Below are 19869 nucleotides of genomic sequence, written 5' to 3'. Positions count from 1 at the left end.
GGAAATTTGCAGTGGCTTAGTTGCTTACACCACCCGGATAGTTTACTGAAGTGCTCCTTGTCAGGAAACACACACCAATTTTGATTTCAGCCCAATACCAGTTAGATGCTATGGATGGAAGCTGGAGTATTACCCTAGCTGACTTTGAAGCACTTCTGGGCCCCATATCAGATCTCTTTAACAGAAGACAAAGAAAGCTCACATACTAAAAAAAATTATTTTCACGATACCAGTTTACACTCAATAAATACAAATACACAACATTATAAATAATAGTGGAAGGGGGAATTCTAGGCAGATGTATCTTAGTGCAGCAGCCTCACTGCTAATGGACAAAGATAGGGAGAGAACAGATCTATTCTGCGAGCATCACCATGTAAAAGTAAGGAAGGTGTCTTGTATCTTGCCCAAGAGGGTGTTCCAGAGCTCCATCAGCAATTATTCAGCCTTAGCATTCATTACAGGACTTTCAAAATTTCCCTAACATTTTCCCTAACTGCCAAGAGAGGGACATTTAGTTACAACATCAAACCCAAGAGCAGATGCCACCAAGATGCATCAATTAAAACAGGTGGGAGATGGCTAAACAAGTGATATGGTCCATATGTTTGGGTCCTGACCCTACTCCTGGGGGGAAATTTAGAGTGCAAACAAAAGATCCGTTGAGTTAGTACTGGAAAGGACAAGGGGTGGAGCTGTTATCTAGCATCAGAAGGAAGCCTAGGAAAAAGAGAAAAAGATTTCTTAGTATTCACCTTACCCCAGCAGGATAGAAGATATCTGGGAACAATCAACCTGTTGCCCTTTCAGTGAGATTTACCATAGCTACCTTTTACAGACAATGAGAAAGTGACCTGTCCTATAGAACCACAGAGTGGCAACACTATTGGAGACAGATTACAGGTACCTTTCTGGTTCTATTGGTTAAGCCAGGGATGGGACCTATGATTCTCATGTGGCTGGACTATGATCCCTGACTGGCTATATTGGCTTGGGCTAATAGGAGTCAGAATCCAATAAGGTCTAGAGAACCATAAGTTCCCCATCCCTGGGCTATGCCATTGACAGGTGAGTCAGGCAAGGAACCAAGGAAGGGAATCTTTGTAAACTGGAAGCAAATAGATTCCTTTTTCTTACAAGCTATTAATGAGTTGCATCTAATGTATTTGTGTGTTAGTAAGGTAGGTTAGGTAGCACTGGATAGAGCAAGTACCTGTTGAATTGGTTGATAGTGGTCCAGTTCACTCCCACAGGAAGCGCACATACCAGATGGTCTCATTCTTCAGCTGGGGTCCAAACAGTGGGTTGGCCTGGGCCAGGAGTGCTATAAGCCAGCTGCAAGGGAAAGATAGGAAGGAGACATATAAACTGGATCACAACTCCTTTTGCACTAGTGCTGAAATACAAAAAGGTCATATTTTGCAAATAACTGCTAGGTCATTTTTGCAAGTAACAGTTATTCTTATAAAGAGGACAGTATCACTGTAGGAGGGATATAGAATCTAGGGAGCAAGGTCTTGTAGTTCTTTAAATGTACTACAAGGAGATAAGATCTGCCCTGGTGCATTATGCCTGAGAGTGTCTAGCTTAGCATAACAGCTGAGCCAGACAGGATGTTAGGGCAGCTAGAACAATCTAGTGCTTTGGTGTATGATCAGAGATGGTCTAAGGCTTGTTATGGTATGCAAAATCCACTCCTTGTTCATATATGGGGTCCTGGGAGCATCATGCATGAATGATGCTAGGACATATTGGAAGAGACAGTGTACCATGATCCAATATTACCCAAAAGCTTATTTTATGAGAGAGAGGCAGGCTGTTTATGCACCTATGTGTAGAATAAGGACCTGGCTTGAGCATCTCCATGGTGGTGTATACAGGAAAGCCTCTTCTATTTGGGATTCCTTCCTAGATTCCCAATATTCAGGAAGAAGCCAGTTAGATAAAGTTATGAGGGTGGTTGATTTCCTGCTGGGTACAACCCAGCCCTACACCCACAACCTATCTCCCCTATGCAATACTCACAAGAGATAGCAGGAAATGGCTGTGGTCACCAGCATGGTAATAATCACTCTGTGAAGTGAAAAAATGAAAAAGAAAAAATATTGAGTAAAGCTGCAATCCTAACCCTACTTACCTGGGAGTAAACCCCACTGAATATATTAGGAATTACTTCTGAGTAGACATGGATAGGATTGTACTGTTACTGAAACAATCAAGGGGGTCACACAGGAGAAAGGATTCCCAGATCAGGCACTCCTCAACGCTCTTCCTCCCTGCTCCCACACCCCGACTCCTATATACCGTGTTCATAAGAGAAAAATACCCTAGCCCAGCCCTTTGGCTGCTATACTAGTTTGCTATTTGCAGGGTCGTTGGTGTTTCCAACGCGATGGAGCATTCATAAATGTGACCCCCCCCCCACACACACTTGGCAGTCTGAAGCGATGCGGAGTCCCATTCACAGCATCCGTGGATCAGGCCGCCTTCAAGGCCAAAGGCGGCTGCGGAGAAGGAAAGCCTGCGAGTGTCGCACTTGCGGGGGAAGCGGGTGCTGGTGCCTGCTAAAGTCTTTGTGTGTGTCATGTCATCTCCCAAAATATCAGTATCTCTATATAGTGATCTTTTTGGATATATAGGTCATTCTCACATTATCTATCTATCTATTCTTCTATCTAGATACAGATATTCTCAAAGCCTTTAGCAGGGACCACCACCACCCTTCCCTCGCAATCATAGATCACAATGCATATATTGATCTATTTGGCGATGGCGATGACCGTGAGACCTGGCGATGGATCGGGCGGGCGGAGGCTGCGCGGGCGGGGAGCCTCACCCGCGGTTGGGCCCCTTGGGCACGAGCCACGGCCCGGCGATTCCCACGAGCCCCCAGAAGACCGAGAAGAGGATGATCGGCAGCGCGAAGCTGTGCGCCGTCATAGCGAGGCAGGTTGGGAGCGACCGACGGGATGAAGGACAAGAAGCCACCGCCGCCGCCGAGACCGCAAGAAGAGTGAGTCTCCGCCCCTACGCCGGTCGCTTCCTTCGCTTCTGGCCCGGTCCGCAACCAATCAGAATTCCGTGCGCCCTCCCGGTGTTTTTCCCTCTTCGCGACCCCGTGTTTTGGAGCCTCGGTTCCGAATGGAGTTGCCTGTGTCGTACCGCCCCCTGCTGCCTCGGAGGGTGTATTGCGAGCAGCGGAGAAGGCAGGTCGAATCTTACTCGAATCGTTGCAGGCCAGGGCATCGTATAGGCGTCCGCCGGGGTTGGGGTAGTTGCTCCCTCTAATGAGCCATGATCACCAGATTTACAGGTTTCTATTCCCCCCGCCCCGCTCTACAGAAAGGTTATAGAATTTGTAGACCCAGATATGAACAAAAATGTGCAGGCACCAATCTCCACCTTGATTTTGTGAGAAGACTTACCCTTCCAACCTTTCAGAGTTTCTATCCATTTTAGGCCATTTCTATAACTCTTAAAAAATACAAAAACTCCTCTAACTGGTGTACAGAAAACAAGCTGATCAGAAAATTTTACGAATATGATGTTATGTATAAAAATGTTGCATTACTGCAACATTACTAATACATAGAAACCAGTATCAGTTCCTTCTCCTTCTGACACCCATCCCCTCAGTATCCTGGCTCTCACTAAGCACATTCATTGATTTCTACCTAATGAATTTCTACCTAATGAATGAAGCAATGGATGACATTAAGGAAACTAGATCTAGCCAATTTAATACTTGAGTGAAACACCTGTGTCTCCGCTCTTGGTTTGGTTTAAAGCCTTTAATGCCGGTCTTCACTGCTTGTGAAATGAATGCTACCCCACTGAAAAGAAGTCAGATATCCAATACTGGCAAGTAATGTATAAAAGAAAAAGGTAGCAGCAAAGACAGTAAGTAGTCCATCATCTTTCAAAGTCACATTTCATAGCAAAAAATGTCCCTCCCAGCATCTGCAAACACTTTAAAGGATACTCTGCTGCCAATCTGCCATAATTATACCTATATTGAAGCAGGCTGGGCTGGGGCTGATTCCATGTTAGGCTCATTTTGCTGGGAGGCAGCGGTAGGGAACCGCAGTAGTATAGTAAACTCTGAATTGTAGGGTACATGATAGGGCTTTTTAGGGAAATGAAGCAAAGTGGGAGACTGTGAAGTTGAGTGTAGCAGCACTGCCCAGGAAAGAATCAGCACTGAGTGAAAAGCCATCTACCCATTGTAGCAGGTCAACTCACTGAGAAGGAAAGGGATAAATGTGTAATACAAGTTTCTCAGGGGTCTACCCAAGTCTAGGAACGTCACCTGATCCACCAGAATTGTTAGATATGTTCTCTGCTGCTAGTTATGTTTATTTACTCATTTGCAGCATTTACTCCCCCCTACCCTCCCCAGAAAAAATCCTTTGTGGATATTGATGTTAATGAAACGTGTTCCAAATCAACCCACTCATGTGCCTGTTTGAAAGCTACCACAGGCATCTGGTTGGCCACTGAGAACAAGATGATGGACTTAATGGAGCCTTTGGTTTGCTGCAGCAGTTTCTTATGAAGGTACATTGCATAGGGACATTGTAAGAACAGTCAGTTTTAAAATACTGAGATATTGAGAAATATTGAGAAACTTTTTTTATTAAATAAGGAAAGGACTGTGGGTCTTCTGCATGGTTAAATTACAGTGCACATTTCAATATTCTAATGCAAAAAATTGCACTCAAACCCCATTCTGCTAAAGAAAATCCACAAACTAGGCCACCCATCACCCTTATAATACAGTTCTGAAATGCCTTCATTTGCTATTCATCCAAATTTCTAGGCCCACTCACCCCATAATCCATTGTCTATATCAAGCCTACAAAGAATGTAAAAGGCTCGTGGCTGTAGCCTCATACAGATAGCTCAGCAGGAAGCGAGACACACCTCAAGCGACCATCATTCTTGCCAGAGCCCACCTTGTCAACATCACACCTTAAGCAAAGGATGGTGATTCATGTTCACCAAGTTTTGCAACAAAGCACTTCAACTCATGACATCAAGGTGCTGCTCAGCCTCGCCTTCTGTTCAAATTAAGGCTTTCAGGAAGAGGAGCATACAACACGTGGGGCAAAGGCAGCAACCGTGAACCTTCAGCACTAGCAGAGGATGGCTAAATAGGGAAGCAGGGTTATTTCGGGATCCGCTTCAGTTCATGCATCAGCCACAACGCCACACTGAGCAGTACCAGGGAACCTGATTGATGAGTGGCTGCTAAAGGAGTTGGGACATACAGGAGAAGTGTGCTGATGCCCAGGGTGACCTGCAGAGGAGCAAGAATAAAATGAAGTTTCAGACGTAAGCAAAGTTTGCTTACCAGTATACCTGAAATGTAGAAGTATGTGCCAATACATCTGCATCGTATTCTTATAGCACAGAATTATACACAAGAAGCTTCATAAGCAATTGGCACAGGGATTTTTATATGTTCCGTCTCTCTCCCACTGTAAATAACCTGCTACAGGATGAGGTAGCTGTCATAGTGCTTCATGATAAAATGCTAATGAAACTGTACTGATGTTCCCCCTTTGCCTTCTCAGTTTAAACCCAGAAGGCAGAGAAGGGCAGTGACCATAGCACTGTGCAATATTTCCACAGAAGAGCACGACTGCAGCTCTATTTCCCCCCTTTGTTCGTCAAAGCCAAATAAATAAATAAATAAAAATTGGTCCCCACCAATTTCAGTTTTAAATGCCTGGGACCAGCAACCAAGATAGCATTATCAGTGACGAGAAGGCAGGCACCTACCTGGAAGGAAGAGGAAACCTGCCATTCCATCAGAGGACACTACTAAGTGACAATTAAAAGGGTGTTTCAAAGGGCATAGTTAATACCTGGAGGTATGCCACAGCCAGTAAGGAAGCAACTGCCATCCTTGTCCTCCGTGGGAGAGGAATCTTCCTGGAAAACAGGTACAGACCTGTAATGGCTGCGACAGAGGAAACTCCCTAAAGGGAAAAGAGTAAATATCCAGTGAGGGAACCAGAGAAGCTTTGCAATGACAACAAAGGGCTTAGAAGTGGAGTTGGAAGGGATCTTAAAAGGTCATCTAGTCCAAAGGTAATGCAGGAACCTCACTACTACAGCATCCCTGACAATCCAGCCTCTGAAAAAGAGTCCATCACTTCTGGGACAGTCTGCTCCTCTTTCAAAAAACTCATGTCATCATGATGTTCTCCTTAATGTTTAGACTAACCCCCCCCCCTTTGTAACTTGCACCCTTTAATTAGAGACAGTGGAGATGGAAACCAGTACTTTAGGCATGCAAACAAGTGCTCTACTCTGAGTTAAGGGGCCTGCATTCCCACATTCCCAGTTACACTGCCACCTGGAATGAACACAAACCCAAGAACGGCCTTCTTTTAAATTAAAAAAGAGGTGTTATCTAAGAGCATAAAGAGGAAGAAACATACCAGAATCCTGTGATCAAACTGCACGGTTGTGGGATTCTCAAATATGTTCTTCAACTTTGGGGAAAAGGCAAGGAGATCATCAGGGATCCAGCGTTCCCCCATCTTGGGAAATGAATTGTATACAAGACCAGCATCCAGTCCTGCCACAAATGCCCCTAGAGTTCCAGAGAAGAGAGTCTGTCACACTTGTAAGTATGAATGTAATAGAACAAGCCACCTAAAAACCATCACGGTGAGAGTTTTAGGTCCTTCCCTCAAGGCCACAAAACAGTTCCCAGTGATGTTGTCTGACCAGCATGAAGAGGAAGCATTTCAGTAACCTGGAATTGAAAAAGTCTAGACCCTCCCAATGGGAAATGAAGCAAGAAACACATATCCATGACCATGCTGTCTATTGCTTCTCAAAAGAAAGAGATTGGTGCAAAAGTGACAGGGACTTTTACCTGAGAGGGCAGTGAGAAAGATCAGGCCTGATGTTCCATGAGCAAACCTTCTTAGGCGCAGGAGTTGACGGGTTTCTGGTAACTGTCAAAACAGGAGGAGGATCACAAGAATATGCAATGGCCTTTCTGTATATTCTAAAGGGAGTATGTGCAAAGGAAACTAGTGTTCCATAGGCTCAGCATATATACACGTTTCCAATAAGACTCCTGACAGAAGAGGAACGTATTTATTTCACTCTCAATGGCTAAGGCAGCAAGGACTTCTGCTCTTCTCACTCAGCTGTTATGCTGCATGGCCCTTAATGGACATGGCTTACATCCAATTATATCTATGAACCCAAATCTACCAAATTTTATAGAAATCACCAGGCGTTCTTGGAAGCGGCCAGATAGCATCTGCATGCTTGATTTAATCCTACTGTCAAGTCACCATACCCAAGACCAGATCCACAGGCCCCAGAAGCATCTACTGCCTGGATGTGTAGGGCAAAAGTGCATGGCAATATCTTCTGTGGCAAGGATGCGGCCTTGCTAGAACTGGGGAAGTTGTGGCAGACTGCACTGTAAGAAATGGAATAGCTCATGCCAGGCTGAATTCTTCTCAGTCTGCATTTCTCCTGCTATGCTTTCTTAAATAACTACCCTCTTAAGAGGCCATCCTACCAAGTGCACTATGAGGGTGCAGTGTTGTGTGGGCTCTCCTTTCCTCCCTTTTCGTGTGATGCTCCAAAGCAGTGGCTGTGATCGCCATAAAGGGATTTGAAACCCTACCTGAGAAGTGAAACCCTACCTAATATGAGAATTGGCAACAGGCGCTAGTTTTGCATGTGATGCAGGAGTGTGTGCCTCCCACTGCAAGTTCATTGGCTCCCTCTATGCATGGGAGTGTCAGTGCTAACAGAGTTCTTGACTGGTAAGCTTTGGTGGTGTTTCTAGGAACGTTATCTCTTTGACATTTCCCAAGATTTGTAATTTTCCTCTTCCAGGCTGAGCACATGTAGGATACAGTGGCAGTTTGGTCTGCACAGTGGCAGTGTGCTTCCCTCCAAAGGCGCAATTGGTGTACAGGCTTTCTTGGCCCAACTGGGACTCAATACGTGCCCCCAGTCTGCCTCACTTTTTGCTTACCTTGTGCTGCGGCAGCAGTAATGAGAGTCCAGTCCACAGGCTGCAGCAGTAAAGAACAAGTGCAGAGCCCAGGTGTGCGGCTAGACGGTACTGACTGACCCGTGGGATATCATGAGAGTCTGGCTTTTCCTCTAATCCACTTTTTACCATATACCAGCCCAATAGGCCCTGCCAAAACAAAGAAAAAGTACCATAGAGGCATGAAACTAAGACCACTTTTGCTCCTGCCAATATCATGTACATTCTCTTTCGAGGAACTAAGATCTAACAACACTCCAAGCACCATGATCTGAAGCTTCTGTGCACCAGAGACCTAAGATCACATACAAATCAGCTCCTGGAGTGTGCAAAGGATCAATGCCTTTCATGTTCTATCTCAGTTATCATGGGCAGAGTAATTTAATGATTCATTTAACAATTTCAAGGTCCCAGTGATCTTTCCCACCTGGAAGCAGACAAATCCACAGAGGGCAACGACACGACCCTTCAGGGACCGGTTGAGGTAACCCTTCCTCCAGAAGTAAGCTGCAGGAAGGATGTAAGCCAGTCCAACAAGCCGTCCCCACATTCGGTGTGAATACTCCATGTACCAGATGAATTTGAACTCTGTCAGCGTCATGTTGTGGTTCAGGCTGTTAGATTCAGAGAGAAGGTTTATAAAACAACAACAAACCCTGCAGTAAAGTGTAGTTGCCCATTCCCCTCTTTCCATGGCAAGTTCTATCAAGAAGTAGCATTCAAGATACTCTTTTTTTCTCATTTCCCTTTTGCTGGGATAGTAGAATAGGCTCTCTCTCCCCACCCCACCCATTTAATTTTAGTCTCTAGGAACTTTAGCTCAACCCACACATACATTTTAAATTCTGGGAATTGCTGGTAGTTTTGGAATTCTGCTTCCCACTCCTGCTGTGTCCGAGGAGGCTTCATCTCCCGCACAAGATGCCAGTCAACCATTGAAAGCCCAGACTCTGTCAGCCTGAGAAGGAAAGAACAGCAATGACATACCATTGAGGGAAGATGCTATCAATGTGGGATATAATGGTGTGTGCATGTGTATCCGTCTATCTAGAAAAGCAGAATGAAGCCACAATGGGAAAATTCAGACACAAATGCAGATGCAAAGTCTGACTACACACAAACATACCGGTGATCAATTAGATGCAAATATATATGTAATCACACCTTTTAAATTCTGAAATAGTCTAAATTAACTACCATACCTCAAAAGGTTGTTATGACTGTAAGTACAAAAAGTATTTATTTGTTACTCTTTAATCCCACATTTCTTTTACTGCCTGCATTGTTTATCTACAATGCATTTATAAAATAAGGGTAGACACAGGAATTCAAAGGGCAGAGAGATACCAGAAGTTAGTTTAGGCCCACACACTGGCATGACCAAGAGGAAGCAATGCCCCTAGGAAGATCTCTGCTGGCTGCAGAAAGATACAATCTATGACAGTTGGAGAACCATAGTGTCAAGGGTAAATAAAATATAGTAAAGGCTTGAAGAGGAGGTGCTAATTTTCCTTACCTAGTGACACCACCCAACACCACAGCTCCGGCCACAGTACCACTGCATATTAGAAGCCAGCGCCCTACAGCCCGGTTGGTCACAGCATTGGGGACAGGTGGTACCACCACTCTGGGATGGGAAGCAACTTCTGACACTACACTGTGTTGTGACCGTCTCTGTGGGAGCTGCCACCACCGTTGACATTGCTGAGGACAGAGAAGGTAGTGAGGAGGCTGTTTATAATTATGCCACCCCACTAAACATACATTTGACATGGAAGAGGAGCATTACTCAAGATGTATGAACTCTCTTTGCTGTAAAGAGTTCACACCTGTGTTCACTACATCAGAAAGGTTGTATTAAGTGCCAGACATTATTCTACAAAATACAAGGACAAGGATAAAGGACCAGATCATCAATGGTGCAAGCACAAAAAAACTGGACAACAGGAATGTCAACAGCTATTCACTGAGATGCTCAGCAAAACTTATTTTTATTTTCAATATGTTCTTAAGCGTCCTGCTTGTAGAATCTTCAGAAGCACTTGGCTGGCCACCATTAGCAAAAAGAGGTTGAACTCCATGGACTCTAAGTGTGATCCAGTAGGGTTTTCATATGTTATTTAAATGCTGAAAGCATATGGAGGGGAAAGTGTTCATGTTTTTACAGGGCCTGTGACCATTTAATAAAATGTGATGTTATATTCATAATTGTTATTTTATTTGTTTAAAACATGTATACACTACTCTGTCATCTAGGTGGGACCAGAGTAGTTCATGGTATGGTACCTTTTTTAAAAAAAATCCTATACTAAAATACTTAAAACCATGAAGCATTACACCTATTGTTAAAATTAGAGAGAGACTTACGCATTTAACTGGTGCACATTTAGCTATATGCGCTTGGCAAATTAAAACATAATTAAAAAGAGGACAAGCGTCCAGGGAAAAAGACTTTGGCAATCCCACCTACCATTGAACCTAATGTGTTTTGATGATATGTGAATTTTGATTTAGGCATGATTCCTGGAATGTAACCCCGCATAGGTTGAGGGCTTGCTGTGGTTATACAAGTGAAATATTTTGGCAGTCACCGAAACTCCTAGTCTTCAGTCTGCCCCCTTTAACGTGTCTGGTTGTGACAGGTGCAGGCAATAGTCTGTAGTTTTTTTTTAATATCCCCCCATAATTAGAGGTCCCCACGTGGAAATGAGGTAGCATTGATTAGCACCTCCCACAGTGCAAAGGATGCACAAGGGCGGAAACTCCTGGCATTTCCCCCAGCAGCGTGTCTTAGCGAGGGTGATAGCAGGTACTCAGCCTGCTCGCAAGGCTAAGAAACGAGGAGCCGCCGGGGGTGGCTTCGTTTTGCAACCCTCGGCCGATAAAGAGGCATCTTCGACCCGGTCCCCGTTGCTATGGAAACCAAGCGCCGCCCCTGGCGTACCTGGCCGGGGGACCCCGTTCCTCGTGGGGCCAGCAACAGCCGAGACCCTCTTAGTGCCGCCCGCAAGAGCATCGCTCCTCAAGCTGCAACCCGGAAGCGACTCGCTCTTGACACGGAAAGGAATCCGAGCTATTTCCGGAAGCGCCGCGACCGCACACTCGGTGACCGCGACGCCACGTGACAGGTAGGACGGCGCCTCCTGTCTTGCGTGTGCGCCGCCGCCGCGCGGGAGCCGAGGCCCCAGGGGTGGGCGGGGCTTCCTCCTCAGCTCAGGGCTGGTTTGGCGCAGAACTGCCGACATCCGCCGCGCCTCCGGAGCGGCCCCGAGGCGGAATGAGGAGATGGGACCGGAAGCAGGGCCTGGCAGAAGGGTGTGAGGGTGAGTGGGAGGAGGGACGGCCGGAAGGAAGCGCCGGGGATGCCGGGGCCGGAAATCCGGGCGGCTTCAAGGCCTCCCTTTCCCCCTCCACAGATGCAAGAGGAGCCAGAAATTTTAATACTGTTGTTCTGGGGGGGGGGGGGCTGCCCTGTGCACACTCACGGCCGCTATGTGCATTCAGCAAAACCAAGTGGGATAGATTTTATTGGCATTTTTACATATCAGGCCTTTGTGTTTAAAACGTAAAACCCAATTGAGTCCAAAGGGGTCCTTATTCTCAGGTGAGCGTCTGCAGGGTTGTAGCTATAGGCCTGAGGACTGCAATCTTGCCTGCACTCACTGGGGCTTGCTTGCTTGTTTGCGTATTTATTTATTTAATTTCTATATTTTCAAGGGGGGAGTTGAAGCGCTTTACAAGCTACATTGAAACATCAATTAAAGCAATCCTGAATAAAACATAACGGAATAAAAACAAATATAAAGTGTACCTTCAAAGCGAAAGAGTTAATAGGAAACTAAAACATTACCTTAAAAGATTTCAAAACAAAGCATAACAAAGGATGTCAAGTACAGAATGCACATTTAATGCACTATGTTACTGGCCAAAGTTCCATCTGTTGTTGGGAGTTTCTAGAGTAAGTTCTGCATTTGCCTAAGGGAGACTCTGCAAGTTACAGGCTGGCCTTGCTGTCAGCTGTTCCCACGCATCTCAACTTCATCTTCCTGCTGGAGAACCTGAATCCTCTGAAATATATGGAGAAAGGTAGAAAGGAAGTCAGCCTTACTCAATTTAGTATTCTGAAAGGAGGAAAAATCTGGATCACTAGCACAGACTTTTTATTCGGAATGTAGAACTCTACTTTAAAGTGAGTCAGACCATAGAGCCATCTAGTTCAGTATTGCTTGCACTGACTTGACAGCGGTTCTCCAGGGTTTCAAACGGAACAACCTACCCCTACTTGGACTTTCTGGGAAATGAACCTTCTGAATACAAGGCACTACCGCTGAGCTGTGACATATCCTGTGACATATCCTTGAATCCTCCAAATTGGAGCCCCCCCTTCAAACCCTTATTCCACTTTAGATTTGTGCTAATCTGCAGAAATCAGGTTCAAGAGTCTCTTTTAATGATGCAGTTACATTAAGGACCACCTACTGAATAAACTTGCCAGTGTATTAATTTCTCCTGTGCCCCTTTAAGTAATTTCTCCTGTGCCCCTGTAAGTAATGAAGCTGATGAAGAGTTGGGATAGTGGAGGTTTATAATTCTCTCCATTGGAAGGTTCATCTAGTGCTGATCTTTTTTTCCTTTTTTTGTGCCAGATAAACATTTTTTAATTGCACAGGTCTTTTAAAATATTTTAGAATTGTCAGGTTTTTAGTCTGCTGATTTTTGTATGTGCCACTTTCACAGTTGCTTTTTTGTTAATTATTTGGTATTCTATGTTTATTATTTAATTTTGTATACTACTCTGGGAGACCAGGCTGAAAAGTGACTTATTTGGTAATAAATAAACAAACATATAAACATATAGATAGACAGACAGACAGATCTGTTCAGACAGTGCAACACAGAGAACAAGATCCAGGGAGAGCAAGAAGGCAAGGGGATCAGGAGTTACAGCAAAAGTAGTGTTCAACTTCCCATGTGTTTTTTCTGTACCTGTTTTGAGCTGATACAGATCAAGCTTGATTTCTTCTTTAAATTCACATGGTGATACAAGTTTTCTGTTCTTATTGTGTGTTCCCTTTAAAGCAGCTACTGACAGGTTAAGGCTTTTTAAGGTTACTGGTGATGGGGAATCTATGAAGCTTCTGTTTCTGAGAGCTGTGGATGTGCTTGGGTGAGCAAGATGAAAGAAGCCAGTTAAAAGACAAAGCACTGGAGCTTGAGGTGGAAGGAATCGCCTCTCTCAATCACTGTCTGTCCCTTTTCTCTGAGACAGAGCCTGATTGCCCCATAACCTCTGGTTGTGTTTCTCTTCTAGGAATGGCCAATGGCTTTCTCATGGAAGTATGTGTTGATTCTGTGGAGTCTGCTGTGAATGCAGAAAGAGGAGGTAATCCCATAAAAAAGATGGAAGATGAAAATACTTAAGGATCATTGAGGGATCTTTCTAGGCCAGGACACCTCTGGGTACACATGCTATATGTATTGAAAAGAGAGGCACACTTACTTCCCCAAGCAGTGGGAAACTGTTTTATGAACCCTTTTAGGCTTGAAAGGTAGGATATTAAATGTTATAAACTGGTCAGTAAGTAAAGACTTCCAAAGTTCTGATCTAGGTTAGTGACACATAGATTCAGGATATGCATTTATATATTTTAATTGCCCGGAACCCAATTACTCTAGCCTTTGAGAGTAGGGCAAACTGCAAATTTAAATGAATAAATGTCAACTTGCCTTGTCTTCAGCTGCCTTAACTACTTAAGTGGTCCTGCTCTGTTTTGCTGCAGTGCATTATAAAACATGGGCTGAGATACTCAAATCACCTATTAATTGATTTTCTTTCTTAGTTAATGCATGAGTAGGGGTTGAAGTCTATGTGGACAGGTGACCAATCTCACTCTTGGCTCGAAAATTTCCAGCACTCCTACCCATTGGTTTATTTTATTTATTACTTAAATTTGTTAGTTGCTACTTACAAACAAACAGCACCCCCATACCTTAACACACCCAACATAGATACATTAAAACCAAGGGGAGGAGGGAGGGAATACTTAAAAAAAATCCCACCCACTTCTAAATGGCCACAGATAGTTAAAGGCCAAAGGCCTGCTTATAGAGGAAGGTTTTTGCCTAGCAGCTAAAGACATATGATGATGGAGCTGGGCGAACTTCCCTTGTTGGATTATAGCAAGGACCACATGGTTTCTTCATAATGTAGATCTCTGTTAAAATCTTGCAAACCACTTATATTCAGAGGTTTAATGTGTGACCCTGTTGCAGGTGCTGGCCGCCTTGAACTGTGTGCCAACCTCATGGAAGGAGGAACAACACCTACTATAGGTGAGTTGGCACATACAAGCAAGATCCAATCCACCATTTCTCTGCAAGATGTAGCAGTACTGAGCAGCCAAGCAATGTGGAGAAGTGTTTGGACCTCTGCCCTCCAGGCCCTCTGCTCCTGGAACAGAAAGAAAATACCTGTTGTTCTGCTTGCTCTTTTTGTGTTCTTCTGTGTCATCAGCCCCTCCTGGTCTTTTTGCAAGACAGGCTGTTATTTAATCACCCTATTTCACCTTCCCTCCTTCAGCAGCCCCTTCTCCCAAATTCTGCAAAAAGGGTTTGACATCTGCCCTGTTCTCTTCTCCCTTGCTTCTCTTAGACCCAGTGCTGATGGTCTAGCTCTGGGATGGGGAACGTGTGGCTCTCCAGATGTTGTGGGACTCCAACTCGCCTCAGCCTAAATGGTCAGTGGTCAGTTGATTGGAGCTGTAGTTCACCAACGTCTGGAGGGCATCTTGTTGGCTACTCCAGACATAGGCAGAACTGACCTAGATGGCTCAGTGGTCTCCCTTTGTATGAGGCATCTTGCTCTGTTCCTAAGTTCCTCCGTACCATGTTCTAGGTTTCACTTCTTGTCCAACTTATAGAACAATCCAGTACAAAACTGACACCATGTCCCAAACATGTTTGTCTGCAGGCCTTTTGCAAGTGGTGAAGCAGTGTATAAGGGTGCCTGTATTTGTGATGATCCGCCCCCGTGGGGGGGATTTCCTCTATTCTGACCGAGAAGTGGAGGTGATGAAAGCAGACATCCGACTTGCCAAACAACATGGGGCTGATGGGTTGGTGTTTGGAGCCTTGACTGAGGATGGACGTGTGGATACAGAGCTCTGCACAGCACTGCTGGGTGAGCAGGCTTTACTTTTCAAAGGCCTTATTTGGTACTTGAGTAGTGATTGTCATACAGTGCCACCAGCTAATAATTCCATGGTTCAAATTAAGAAATATTTCCTACAGGCAAGATCCACGAGATACTAGAGCCTGCCTCACTATATTGAGCTATTCATTCATTTACAGTATAAGAGAACATCTAATCCACCCTTCATCATGTGATCCCAGGGTGGGTTACAGTAGAACAAAAACAATGCAGCACAATTTATAAAAACATATATAAATGGAGCTTATTAGGGGGGAAACGGCCATGGTGCTACAGTCTCTTCAGTTGCAGAAGTGACGGAACTTCTGACTCCTCACTCCAAAAAAAAGAGGCTGGGGAAATATTGAAGTTTCACCTGATGCCAAAATGACAACAGCGCTTTAGCACCAGTCGTGCTCCTAGGGCAGTCTACACCAAGCTGGTATCCTCCAGATGTTTGGGGCTATAACTCCTATTAGCCCCAGCTAATTTGACAAAGGCTGCTCTAGAGGGAGGACATTCCATAGGTCATTCCATAAATGAATGAATCATTAAGATAAAGCAGGAGCCAAACGCTGTAATGGTTGGGATGAGTGACCTTTGTTTGTAAGAAGGGGCACTGTGCAGCTCTGATGGAGAGAGTGTTAGGCAGCCATAAATTCTGTACAGAAGGAAGAATTATCCAGAAGAATAGGAAACTTTTTTGAAAGAATGATAACACTATGGTTTTTCTGGACCCTCAAAAATGCAAAGAAAATAATTACTAGCTATTTTCTCTATTTAACTGAAGCTGACAGTATATCTTCTGAAGAAGAATTAGTCTTGCTAGGGGAAGCCTGTCCTCTCCCTGCATGCCCCCCAAAATTGGCTCTAGCTAGGTGAAGCCTATGGGTCGCGGGTGGCGCTGTGGGTAAAAGCCTCAGCACCTAGGACTTGCCGATCGTCAGGTCGGCGGTTCGAATCCCCGCAGCGGGGTGCGCTCCCATTGCTCGGTCCCAGCGTCTGCCAACCTAGCAGTTTGAAAGCACCCCCGGGTGCAAGTAGATAAATAGGGACCTCTTACTAGCGGGAAGGTAAACGGCGTTTCCGTGTGCTGCGCTGGCTCGCCAGATGCAGCTTGTCACACTGGCCATGTGACCCGGAAGTGTCTTCGGACAGCGCTGGCCCCTGGCCTCTTAAGCGAGATGGGCGCGCAACCCCAGAGTTGGACACGACTGGCCCGTTCGGGCAGGGGTACCTTTACCTTTAGGTGAAGCCTGTCCTCTTCCTGCATGTCCCCCCCCCCACAGAACAGCACACAGAAGGAGGAAAGGTGGGGAAAGTTCTGTGAGGCAAGCTGAAATACAGCAGCTAAACTATTTTAACCAGAAGCCAGTATCCATTCACTCCATGGTTCATTATTCCACAGGCTACCTAGGGAAACGAGTGGATACATCTATAGTCTACACCAGGATTACTTTTTAAAATAAGTGCATAAGCCCAACACGTGTGAGGGGTTTGATACACAAAATGTGAAAAGAAATGCCATACAAAGAGCTAGCTAGTGGGCAGTCTTAGTGGAAATGAGAAAGGATGATGAATCCATATTGCAGAAATGGTGTCGGATGACTACAGCCACCTTGGTTGAACCATCTGGAGAAGTTTCCTTTCTTTCCAGGGCCAGTAGCAGAAGCATTGCCTTCACAAAGCCAACCCCTAAGCAAAGGTATACTAACCATCTGGGATCTGCTCTTTTTGCAGCTGCTTCCCGCCCTCTGCCTGTCACCTTCCACAGAGGTGAGTTTCTGCTTGCTGGTTTCCCACAGGCATCTGGTTGGCCACTGTGAGAACATGACGCTGGACTGGATAGGCCATTGGACAGGTCCAGCAGGCTCTTCTTACAGAGCTTGGAGTGGGGAATGAAAGCCGGACTGCCTACTTGCAGGCTGTAGGCTCAGGCACAATGGCCTTACCTGGGTGAGTGGGGGGGGGACTATGAGAATGTACTCTGGGAATTGCACATATTAGGACTGCCTACCAGGGATTTGGGACTAGGCTAAAGCCTGGAATATGTCAGTAGATTTGCCTTCCAGAACATTTGGCAGTAAAGACTGACATGCTCCATTTTTCTCAGCAGCTTTTGACATGGTCTATGACCCTTTGGCAGCCTTGGAAACGCTAATATCGATGGGCTTTGAACGGGTCCTGACTAGTGGCTGTGACAGCACTGTTCTAGAGGGGCTGCCCTTGATAAAACGACTGACAGAACAGGTGAGGTGTCATCTCTCCCAAATTTGTAACTCTACTGATACACTTTTCTTGCCTACTTAAGAGTGGGCTATCCAAGGAACTGGACAGAGTGTGGTGGGAGCAGAGAAATGCCAGCTAGCAGTCTTTCATGGTCTTCAGATGGGTGAGGGTTTTTCAACGATTCAGGGTGAAAACTGGCCTCCCTATTGAATATACAGAAACTGTGCCTTGCACCTTCTGATACAATAGCTTCTTTCAGTATTGCGTTAATTCCCATAGGCTACTGCAGTAAATTAGCTCCCTTCTTCTCTGTTAAGTACACAATATGCGCATGGCACACCCGTATCTCACACCTGTCCAGAAGAATGCGCAACAGACAAAAGACATCGCAGGAGTCGCTCAGTTATTTTAAAGTTGCTTCCAGTCTCTAACACTGGTGTGAAGTTGAAGCAGTCCTGCTGATACTGATATGGCAGCATATAGTTTCTGAAGTTCAACCATCTGAGGATGGAGGTGAAACTTGGTAGATCCTCAGTTGTTTGACTTTGCAGAGGTGAAATATACACAATGATAGACAAGTGTGGGAGCATACTTTCCTAGAGGAGCATGTAAGAAACTCAACGTGACAGTATTACTTGGAGCAAACCATTTGAAAAGCAGCATTAAAAAATGAAATTAAATATTGCAAATAAATACATTCTACATCTTCCTTAACAGAATATTTGTGCTACCCATTTGGTGTGTTTTCTCCTATAAGCAAGACCACTAAACCCATTTTGTCTTCCTTTTCAGGCTAAGGGCAGGATTGTTGTAGTGCCAGGTAAGACTCTGCAGTGAGTACCACTTGTTGGCATAGATCAGAACTCTAGCACCTACCAAGCATGTTGTTAGGCAGCCACACTTGCCCAAGTGGCAAGAAGTCCAGGAACAGAGCTTTAGGGTGTAATTCCCTTTGGATGAGAGTGCACGAAAGACTTTATAATATTTATTTATTTGCAGATATAAAAACAGACAGAGCTTAGTAGAAATAGATGGATGGCACAACTGCTGAAATTGCATTAGGTTAAAGGAATAGTGTAGATACCCACACACAACCCCTACCTGCTTAACTTGCTGCTGTAGACTCTTTGCCTCTGTCAATCCAAATTCAATTTGCTTCTAGCTATCTGTCCCTTCCTCAAACTCTTATAGGTATGGCATTATGAAGGCAAAGATTTCCAGGCATCAAGGAACATTACCTAATGTTCCTGAGTGATCACTAACTGTCAGGCAAAACAAAAGCAGTGGGCCATTTGTGCTAATCAGCAGCTAAACTGATAAGATAATACATGATGGGCATCTGCTCCCTTCCAGAGGCATATTTAGGAGCAATACCTGCTTCAGAGCTGCAAGTGCAGCCTGCATTGACCCTAAAGATTAGCCTCTGGTTCAGAGCAAAGGGATTTCCCCCATCTATTTAATGACCCAGAATGTAGCTCTGTCTATTCCTGCTTAACTGTATGTTTGTGACTGAGTGATGGGTTCTCTCCACCAGGGGGAGGCATAACCGAGAGAAACCTGCAGAGAATCTTAGAAGGCTCTGGCGCCTCTGAGTTTCACTGCTCAGCGCGCTCACTCAAAGACTCAGGAATGAAGTTCAGGTAACGGAGCAAGTTTCTATCCTGACTTACTGAGGGGCCCAAGCCTTGCTTCCATCTCCCGATGCAGCTCCACCGTTTGGGGTAGTAACTTGACTAAGAACATCTGGGGCACTGGAACCTGACAGGTGCATTTAGCTGGGGGCAAGGCATTGTTGCATTAGGGATAGACTTGTGTCTGTAGTTCATAGTTGCAGATGCAATGGGACAAGGTAGCACCCAAAAGGCAATATGGCAGCAGATTATGGCCCAGTGGGTAGGACTTAGGATGGTTCTTATTCCGGCTCTTCTAGGTCCAGGTTCCAGACAGTAACCAAAGACTTGTTGGTATTCTTTTAGAAACCCTTACATTACCATGGGGGCCTACCTCTCCACACCTGAATATTCCATCAAGGTGGCCGATGTGGCTAAAGTGAGGACCCTGAATGCAATTGCAAAGAATATCCTGTAGAACAAGCTACTGTGGGCCAGGAAGACCCAGAGCCCTGTGACCTGCGCAATCCGTAGACTTAGACATTTCAACAGCATCCTTGCCAGCGCTTAAAGGACATGGGTCAATCAAATGAAGAAGCCTCTGCTTGTTTTTCTCCTATTCCCACTTGCTCCACAGCGTTTTTTCCTCAGATGTCGTAATGCCGTTTTGTCTGTGGGGAGCAAATGATGGGGAGGGGCTTAATTAAAGGGGCACTCGCCATCGGGCAACACTCTCCCTGTTAAGGTCTCTTCTTAAATAAACCCTGAAGCCACTCCATATCACTGTGGCTCTTCTTCCTGTA

General features: G+C 45.1%; 3 protein-coding genes across 7 annotated transcripts; 1 reads left to right on the top strand and 2 right to left on the bottom strand.

Annotated features, from left to right (window-relative positions):
* Positions 1 to 198: 198 nt before the first annotated feature.
* On the bottom strand, positions 199 to 3091 carry ATP6V0E2 (ATPase H+ transporting V0 subunit e2). Its single transcript, XM_082224973.1, has 4 exons — positions 2837 to 3091; positions 2026 to 2073; positions 1214 to 1335; positions 199 to 720 (listed from the first exon to the last, which is right to left on the bottom strand). The coding sequence occupies exons 1-3, from the start codon at positions 2938 to 2940 to the stop codon at positions 1242 to 1244; spliced, it is 246 nt and encodes an 81-aa protein (XP_082081099.1). The 5' UTR covers positions 2941 to 3091; the 3' UTR covers positions 199 to 720; positions 1214 to 1241.
* A 1526-nt stretch (positions 3092 to 4617) lies between these two features.
* COX15 (cytochrome c oxidase assembly homolog COX15) lies at positions 4618 to 11123 on the bottom strand. The gene is made up of 9 exons (XM_082224967.1): positions 10983 to 11123; positions 9555 to 9742; positions 8874 to 8996; positions 8466 to 8652; positions 8021 to 8188; positions 6893 to 6974; positions 6450 to 6604; positions 5871 to 5984; positions 4618 to 5299 (listed from the first exon to the last, which is right to left on the bottom strand). The coding sequence occupies exons 1-9, from the start codon at positions 11052 to 11054 to the stop codon at positions 5168 to 5170; spliced, it is 1221 nt and encodes a 406-aa protein (XP_082081093.1). The 5' UTR covers positions 11055 to 11123; the 3' UTR covers positions 4618 to 5167.
* On the top strand, positions 11097 to 19846 carry CUTC (cutC copper transporter). 5 transcript variants are annotated; one of them, XM_082224971.1, is made up of 9 exons: positions 11097 to 11166; positions 13350 to 13421; positions 14312 to 14371; positions 15009 to 15218; positions 16968 to 17003; positions 17341 to 17477; positions 18249 to 18276; positions 18991 to 19096; positions 19433 to 19846. In XM_082224971.1, the coding sequence occupies exons 2-9, from the start codon at positions 13352 to 13354 to the stop codon at positions 19542 to 19544; spliced, it is 759 nt and encodes a 252-aa protein (XP_082081097.1). In that variant the 5' UTR covers positions 11097 to 11166; positions 13350 to 13351; the 3' UTR covers positions 19545 to 19846. The 5 variants fall into 5 exon arrangements, with proteins under 5 accessions (XP_082081097.1, XP_082081098.1, XP_082081094.1 ...); XM_082224968.1 differs by lacking the exon at positions 11097 to 11166 and adding an exon at positions 11175 to 11361; XM_082224969.1 differs by lacking the exon at positions 11097 to 11166 and adding an exon at positions 11178 to 11361 and having other exon boundaries at positions 17344 to 17477.
* Positions 19847 to 19869: the final 23 nt, after the last annotated feature.

The sequence above is a fragment of the Podarcis vaucheri genome (genome assembly GCF_965113315.1).
Source record: "Podarcis vaucheri genome assembly, chromosome: 5".
In the NCBI taxonomy this organism is placed as follows: Eukaryota; Metazoa; Chordata; class Lepidosauria; order Squamata; family Lacertidae; genus Podarcis; species Podarcis vaucheri.
This window is presented reverse-complemented; position numbering and strand designations above follow the sequence as displayed.

Excerpts from the sequence above, each read along its gene's own strand:
- ATP6V0E2 (XM_082224973.1), bottom strand. The coding sequence starts at position 2,940 with ATGACGGCGCACAGCTTCGCGCTGCCGATCATCCTCTTCTCGGTCTTC. Across the intron at positions 2,074-2,836 it reads CCCAAGGGGCCCAACCGCGG|AGTGATTATTACCATGCTGG; the intron begins GTGAGGCTCCCC and ends TTCACTTCACAG. Across the intron at positions 1,336-2,025 it reads GCCATTTCCTGCTATCTCTT|CTGGCTTATAGCACTCCTGG; the intron begins GTGAGTATTGCA and ends TTTCCCTTGCAG.
- COX15 (XM_082224967.1), bottom strand. The coding sequence starts at position 11,054 with ATGCTCTTGCGGGCGGCACTAAGAGGGTCTCGGCTGTTGCTGGCCCCA. Across the intron at positions 9,743-10,982 it reads GAACGGGGTCCCCCGGCCAG|CAATGTCAACGGTGGTGGCA; the intron begins GTACGCCAGGGG and ends CTCTGTCCTCAG. Across the intron at positions 5,300-5,870 it reads TGGCTGTGGCATACCTCCAG|GTCACCCTGGGCATCAGCAC; the intron begins GTATTAACTATG and ends GCTCCTCTGCAG.
- CUTC (XM_082224968.1), top strand. The coding sequence starts at position 11,316 with ATGAGGAGATGGGACCGGAAGCAGGGCCTGGCAGAAGGGTGTGAGG. Across the intron at positions 11,362-13,349 it reads CCTGGCAGAAGGGTGTGAGG|GAATGGCCAATGGCTTTCTC; the intron begins GTGAGTGGGAGG and ends TTTCTCTTCTAG. Across the intron at positions 19,097-19,432 it reads GACTCAGGAATGAAGTTCAG|AAACCCTTACATTACCATGG; the intron begins GTAACGGAGCAA and ends GTATTCTTTTAG.